Here is a 7,107-nt window from a genome sequence, read left to right as displayed (position 1 = left end):
TAGAGAGGGATTTTTACTGTAAATACCTGCCCCCCCCCCCGACCCCACCCTCCCCCCACCCAGCGTTCTATTTAATTGTGTTTCACTAAGACATCTGGTCCGAGATCAACAGACACGTCACAAACATTTCAGTGGTGAAAACTAGAGCAGAACTGACACAGTTAACATTCACTACCACCTGTAAAAACAACTGACAGACAACAGACAGAATCAGTTGGGTTTTCTGGTTGTGACTGTGAATAACAGGTTCTGCTGAAGGGAGTCAGATCTGATCAATATATTTCTAACTGAACCATTGATGGTTTTTGCTCCTGAAGCCTCAGGTCTGTAGTTTTTCTTTGAGATACTTCAGCTGGTTCATGTCGATACTGCTGCCTCCACACACAATCACCAGCAGGGGAGCCAGAGAGTTCGGCAGACGACCTGAGAAAAGACATGGTTAAAACTAATGAGATACTGGGATCCAGTATCATCGTCGGTCATCTGACCTCTGACCTCTGGTATAAAGTCAACTACTGTCCTCGGACTGCAGCTAACACCCGTGTCCCCAAAGACAACTGTATAATAAGGGGGTGTCAGGGCCCCTCAGAAGAGGGGGCAGCAACCAGAAAAAAGAACAGCAACAACCTCTGGGGGACACAATATATGTCAATGTCAATACATGAAAATGTTGCCTTGGAGACCAGCTGGACCACTGGTAAACAGTGTACAGTGGTTCCACTATTAGCTGTAATCAAATAACAATGACATTTAGTTTTAAATTGACTTCTTGGTGTTTGACCTTTGACCTTGCGTTGGCTCCTTCACCATTAAACCATTAGCAGCAGCTCTAATGACCCAATGAGATTCCTTTAAACCTGATTGGTCCACAGTCTGATATAAACAGCTCCATCACTACAGGTGTGTTTGATCATCTCATCAGAGACACTCCTTTGATGTCTTTGATCTAGTTACCTTGGTCCTGTAATCTGCCAATCAGTCCACTGTAGACAGCTGCGAGTGCGGCTCCACACGCCATCTCCACCAGCACACGCTCCTCATCTGTCACAGTCAAACGAGACAAACAGCATGGACGTCTTATCGTCCCTGGAGAATCAGCCTGTGTAGACACTGGTAACGTGTGTCTGTATTGACTGTTTCTCCAGAGACAGAGAGCTTCACTCCAGCAGAACCATTCACTTAGTTCCACAGAAGAAGAAGTCACACAAACCTAAGAAGGTTTCCACAGCCTGCAGAGCCTGCTGGTCCGTCACCAGTTCAGAGATGATCGTCACCTCACTGTCACCCTGGCTGTATTCAAAGGCCTTTTGACAAACAGTCTTTGCACCAAGACATTTAGCCTCACTGTGAAGAAACAAGAGAGTTCTATTTTGGACACTGTTGAGAAACAGCTCAGTAGAAAATCACTTCTGTCACCTGACCTGGTGATGTCATCCAGAGTGACTATTCTTCCAGCCTTGACGGCGGCGTTGAAGCAGTCCGCTCCCACAGTCTCCACTGCCACAACAGGCACGTCTGTCCAACCGACGACCTTCAGGCCCTGGACTACTCCACACAGAAGTCCTCCTCCACCCACCGACAGAACCACACCTCCAGGCTTCACAGCAGGACCCAGAGAGGACGCCACCTCTGAGATGAGGCTGGCGTGTCCCTGCCTGAACAACAAGACCCTCAGCAGGAGCTGTGCTTCTTAAGGAAGGGGAATGTGGTTTTTGTCTTCCTCCAGTAGGTGGCGCATTAGCACAGATAACTATGTTGATACATTTCATGACACACGTATCTATGGAGCTAGAACCGGGTCAAAAAGAGTAAATACACAAAGATTCACAAATGTAAGCATGTGGAGACGTTTGAAGCTGCACACTGTTCACTGTGGTGATGGGTTAAAAACAGAGCTCACGTTTGGTTGTGTGTGCAGTGGTGCAGTGGTGCAGTGGTGCAGTGGTGTGCTGAGTCACAACGACAAATGTCAAAGTGTGAGTACACTTGTTTGTGTATTTATTCTTTTTGACACTGTTCTAGCTCCGTATGTATCACCAAGAACATAGAAACCAATGAGGTCACGCTTCTGGATAAGTTCCTCTTACCACAGCAGAGGGTGATCAAATGGAGGGACGTAGGTGAGGTTCTCTTTGGCTGCCAGTCTGAGAGCTTCTGCATCAGCATCATCCCAAACCTACAAGAAAACATTTGACCGAATCAGAAAGAAGAATCTGAAACATCACCGCAGTGTCATTTATTTCTCACCTTTCCTACAGTCTTAACAACAGCACCCTGATCCAAGAGTCTGTGAATGACCAGTGGGGGGGTGGAGGACGGCACTACGATGGTCGCTGCTAAATCCATTTTTTTAGCAACATAAGCAGCAGCCATCCCTGCATTTCCACCTGAACCAGAAACATTTTTTCACAAATCAGAGTCAAATCTATTTACATTTGTAGTCATGAAAGAAACTCTGTGACTTCACGTGATTGAGTTGAACCTGAAGAGCAGACGATTCCTCTGGACTGTTTGGCCAGCTGTTGGACCAACCAATGACGGGTGAGTATTTGAAACGTCGAGCAGGAGCAGTAATCACGTGACGGTTCGGACTCACCTGACCACACAGGTGTCCTATACCACGGATCTTGAATGACCCGGAGGGCTGGGAATTCTCCATCTTTAAATAGACTGTAGTTCCTACCCTTCTGGACATGGTGGCGCTCTCCAGCAGCGGTGTGTTTAAATGAAACGGCTCCGCCATTGTGGGGCCGACGTCACTTAACGGATAATAATGTTAGCCAGACACTGACCACAGGTCTGGAATCGAACAGGAGTCTGAGCTACTTTTATGACATTTTCTCAACTTTGACTCCTGACTTTAACTGGAGCTAAAACTATGAACCATAAACACTGAACCAAAAGTGTTGAAACGAGAGTTGTTGTTGTTTGACTATCCAGTTTTATCCAGTTAGCTCTTTCAGTTGACGTAACCACGGGTAACTACGTAAAGGACAACGACTCTCCCGAGTCAGATTATGGCAGCAAACAAATGCAGGAATACGCCAACAGTAAAGCAAAGTGTTTTAAAACAAACACCGCGCAGTTATTACAACTGTTGTCTGTAATAAAAACGATACGTTTCCTCGTGAGTTGATCCTATAAATGCTAACTTACGTCTAGAGGAGACGAGTATATGACAACAAGCTGTAGATGAGACGAACATTAAAAACTTCTGACTTACCCTGAAAACGGACAGGTGACGGCCACTTCCGGTTCCGCTTCAAAAACAAGCGGCTCACGTGACATAACGTATGAAAAAGCGATGAAGTACTTTTTTTTTATCTTGAAATGGATTTCAAAAACGATCGATTTTTTAATGTGAGTTTTTCTTTGTTACAAAAGTCAAGAACCAGTGTAAACAATGTTCAAATACCAAAGCAACATAGTGCAACATCAGCATTTATTTAACAATTATAACTTAACAAAATATAGTTTTTATATGTGTATGTAGCAACATACCAAAAACAATTGTAGGTTATTTTGTCATCACAAACAGTTGTTCAAGGTACTGCAATCAGAAACGTCACAAATTAGCATACTTGATATTTAGGTCATTAGCATTAGCATTATACAGTAATGCAGCGTGTATGACTTATAAGATATACTGAATAAGAACATTCATATCAAAATAAGAAATAAGGTAACTAGATGTAATCACTTTCTAACCCAGACTGCAACGGTTTAACCTGATGCTGACTTGAGTTTTTATTTGTACGTCATGGTTATAACCACAGCACAGAGTCAGGTTGTAACACAACAGCTTAACATTTGGTCCAAGGGTTAGGGTTAAGGTTAGTTAAAACCCTACATTGTGCTCTGGTTCTCATTGATACAGTCTAGATTCTAGACTCTAGAAGGATAAAAATGTTCTGATCTCCTCGTGGTACTTGCTAAACATAGTTTCTCTAGTTTATCCCTTTGACTTTGCTCTCATTCAAGTTAGTGTTTATTACCCACTGTGTGCTTGTTAACCAACAACGACAGTCTCTTTTAGATGTTATTACTGTATGAAAGACGGTAGAAACATTGGAGGTTAAACTTTCAGCTCTCTTCGTCGCCATCGTCCTCTTCCTGTTTGATCACAGGTGTTCCTGCAAAGAAGAGAAACAGTTCAGTTTCAGATACACCAGCTGTCAGCAAGTATTTATATAGATAGATAGATAGATAGAAATAGATGTAGATATTCATATGTATATCTATTTGATTTGGATCCTCCAAATCCAAAAAGATACGGAGAAGTAAGATTTTAACAATAAGAGAAGAACAGTGTTAGCACAGTTTTTCCTTCAGGAAACAGTACCAATCCTCTAGTACTCCCTGTACTTTGACTCCCTGCTTCTCCATATTATTGCCCTTTGGTTCAACAGTTGATGGTAATCAATTGAACACACCATCCAACTTCTTCAGATTAGGAAGTCTTTTAGACGCTTCATCCATCCACGTTCCATCAGACGAATGCTTTTCCTCCAGAGGATTTCCAACAAACACCAGGTCGATGAGGGACGGCAGTTCAGCAAGTCTCCCAAATTCTCCTGTGAAAAACAGGAAACAAAGACATCAAACTCATTCAATTCATCAGAAATGGGAAATGTCCACAGTGATAATCCTATCACATTACCCTCTGACCTACCCCGTGACCTACCCCGTGACCTACCCCGTGACCTACCCCGTGACCTACCCCGTGACCTACCCCGTGACCTACCCCATTCCTTCACCAGGTTATTGGACATGTACAGGACCTTCAGGCTCCTCATACACTGAACTCCTTTCAGTTTTTCTATCATGTTATAGGAGATCCACAGCTCTTCCAGTGTGTCTCCAACCGCTTCCTACACACACACACACACACACACACACACACACACATACACACAGATTGTTGTCTTCATGAACACTTGAGTGGCATCGGGATCTGTCAGTCCACATACTGTACCATATAACATATATTGACATATATTGACATATATTGACATATATTAACGTGTCCTTGATGACACCTAATTGACATCATTAAAGAGTCAGGATGATGATGGTGCGTGGTTTCCTAATCCAACCCAACAACCTTATGTCCTTGTGCCCCCTAATGAGGCACCTGGGAAAATTAACTGCCCCCTCCTGTTCTGACTGGACCTTACAGTGTCACATTACAGCTTTGCCCATTGAACATGTTTTAAATATACAGTATATATTTTTTTACTCTTATCAGTTGAAAAAAGATCATATTTAAAGAACCAAAAATAGTCCTCTGAAACAAGAGTTCCTTTTTAATGTAACTTGTAAATGAATGCAGTAGGTATTTGTAAATTAGAAGCTCTGTAAAATGGGCTCAAAGTTAGCTTTAATACTCACCAGTCCAGACAGAGCCTTGATATTATTTCTCCCCAAAGACAATATCCTCAGGTTCTCTGGAAGGAACAGCAGAACGTTGTATCAGCTCGGTGCTGCTGTGTGTGTGTGTGTGTGTGTGTGTGTCGACATGAACATCGTTACTCACTCAGGCCGTTCAGGTTGGTGATTTTCTCAATGCAGTTGGTGGACAGAGACAGCTTCCTGTGAGAGACACATGACAGACAAAGGTCTCCAGAGGAAGTCTTTGTTAAGGTACATTTTAAATCCAGTCCTGACAATAATCTAGACCAGAGGAATATATATCTATATCTAATATATTTAATAATACAATACAATATTACAATATATATTTTACTCTGCTGACTCACTGTACTCACTGGCAGTTGGTGAGTGTGGAGACGGAGGCGTCCATTCTCTCTATAGGAGGAATCTGACCATACAGTTTAATGGATAAAGATTCACTGGCTTTCTCTCCTGTTTTCTCCTCCTGAACCACACACACACACACACACACGCACAGAGAGAGAGAGAGAGAGAGACCACACTGCTGTTACCATTATTTTATTTATAGTTCATTGGGATTTTCTTGTTAGAAATTTGACCAATCAAAAAACTCTATCTAGTCTGACCTGACCCAGGACCAAGATGGCCGACACACTCACCCATTTAGTCAGTGCTTCTTTTACCGTTGTTCCTTTGGCCTGAAAACAAGGAAGAAAACACAACTTCACACAGGAATACGTCAAGAAATGCACATTTAAAACTAGGTGACCAAAACCAAGTGATGGAGGAGGGAGGCGGGGGTGGGGGGTGTTCCGCTGGGGCTCAAACCCAGGACCTCTTTGTGTAAGGCAGATGTGTAAGCAGGCATGCTAACCGCTAAACTACAATGATCCAGTGATGCTGTAGGCTCTGGAATAAAACCCTGTTTTTTCCACTTGAAATTCTCCCCCCAACTCCCCCTCTCTCACCCCCAACTCTCCCTCTCTCACCCCCAACTACCCCTCTCTCACCCTCAGTGAAATAAAGCTAAATTGTTAACTTTATACCGTTAAGGATTTTTCAAAATATGCAGATGATGTGTGACATATATATTCATATATATGTTATACATATATTTGTTTATATATACAAACAACTAGACATTATACATACCTGCCCCATTATTTACATATGTAAATACACAAAATGTACATAAAATACATTATCTTTTTTTAAATACTGATACAGACTTTATCTTCACTGAGTGTCGACAGTCGGACTAGTAATAAGTGCCACTAGTTCTCATGCTCCCTGGTTGGCTCACACCACAGGAACACGGTAGGCTTTAGCCCGGTGGCTAATCCAATCATAGGACGCCTACATTTGCCTGTCGTCGGTGGAGTCTGTCCACAGAGCAGTGTTTGTCGTGTGGAAGGTTTATTCTGTGAGCGGCTCAACCATCGTAGTTCAACACAAAACAGCGACGAAGCCAAGCGAAACAAACACTCACCATGTTGTCGGTGGATGTCCGTGCTGGTTACTATGGCACTGACAGATACGAAGGCAATGGTCTGCGCCTGCGCAACGTTACATTCACAGTGCCACCAAAACAGAATGGTTAAAAACTATTAGCCAAACCGATGTTGACATCACGTGACATCGGAGGTAAATACGTCTTCCAGACGGTGATATGACGAACAACAGTTTTTAGATGAGTTTAAACTACTAACTCCA

General features: G+C 43.0%; 2 protein-coding genes across 5 annotated transcripts; both read right to left on the bottom strand.

Moving 5' to 3' along the window:
- Positions 1-161: 161 nt before the first annotated feature.
- sdsl (serine dehydratase-like) lies at positions 162-3,303 on the bottom strand. Of its 2 annotated transcripts, none has more exons than XM_008312574.3 (9): positions 3,224-3,303; positions 2,597-2,759; positions 2,483-2,519; positions 2,248-2,387; positions 2,088-2,176; positions 1,422-1,655; positions 1,211-1,344; positions 955-1,041; positions 162-423 (listed from the first exon to the last, which is right to left on the bottom strand). In XM_008312574.3, exons 1-9 carry the CDS (start codon positions 3,286-3,288, stop codon positions 320-322), a joined length of 1,053 nt encoding a protein of 350 aa, XP_008310796.2. In that variant the 5' UTR covers positions 3,289-3,303; the 3' UTR covers positions 162-319. The 2 variants fall into 2 exon arrangements, with proteins under 2 accessions (XP_008310796.2, XP_016887112.1); XM_017031623.2 differs by having other exon boundaries at positions 2,597-2,809; positions 2,846-3,250.
- A 120-nt stretch (positions 3,304-3,423) lies between these two features.
- dnal1 (dynein, axonemal, light chain 1) lies at positions 3,424-6,970 on the bottom strand. Of its 3 annotated transcripts, none has more exons than XM_017031643.2 (8): positions 6,884-6,970; positions 6,054-6,092; positions 5,769-5,878; positions 5,537-5,592; positions 5,392-5,447; positions 4,733-4,871; positions 4,434-4,574; positions 3,424-4,133 (listed from the first exon to the last, which is right to left on the bottom strand). In XM_017031643.2, the coding sequence occupies exons 1-8, from the start codon at positions 6,884-6,886 to the stop codon at positions 4,084-4,086; spliced, it is 594 nt and encodes a 197-aa protein (XP_016887132.1). In that variant the 5' UTR covers positions 6,887-6,970; the 3' UTR covers positions 3,424-4,083. The 3 variants fall into 3 exon arrangements, with proteins under 3 accessions (XP_016887132.1, XP_008310688.1, XP_024914868.1); XM_008312466.3 differs by having other exon boundaries at positions 4,745-4,871; positions 6,884-6,965; XM_025059100.1 differs by lacking the exon at positions 6,884-6,970 and adding an exon at positions 6,755-6,877.
- Between the last annotated feature and the right edge of the window lie 137 nt (positions 6,971-7,107).

This window comes from Cynoglossus semilaevis, chromosome 1, assembly GCF_000523025.1.
Source record: "Cynoglossus semilaevis isolate Cse_v1.0 chromosome 1, Cse_v1.0, whole genome shotgun sequence".
NCBI classification, from domain to species: domain Eukaryota; kingdom Metazoa; phylum Chordata; class Actinopteri; order Pleuronectiformes; family Cynoglossidae; genus Cynoglossus; species Cynoglossus semilaevis.
The sequence above is the reverse complement of the archived record's forward strand: the minus strand, read 5'-3'. Positions and strand labels throughout refer to the sequence as shown.

Coding starts and splice junctions, on each gene's coding strand:
- sdsl (XM_008312574.3), bottom strand. CDS start 3,288: ATGTCACGTGAGCCGCTTGTTTTTGAAGCGGAACCGGAAGTGGCCGTC. Junction 2,760..3,223: donor GTCACCTGTCCGTTTTCAGG/GTAAGTCAGAAG, acceptor TTATCCGTTAAG/TGACGTCGGCCCCACAATGG. Junction 1,345..1,421: donor ACTCTGGATGACATCACCAG/GTCAGGTGACAG, acceptor GTTTCTTCACAG/TGAGGCTAAATGTCTTGGTG.
- dnal1 (XM_017031643.2), bottom strand. Junction 5,879..6,053: donor AAGAAGCACTGACTAAATGG/GTGAGTGTGTCG, acceptor TGTGTGGTTCAG/GAGGAGAAAACAGGAGAGAA. Junction 4,134..4,433: donor TAATCTGAAGAAGTTGGATG/GTGTGTTCAATT, acceptor TCTTCTTTGCAG/GAACACCTGTGATCAAACAG.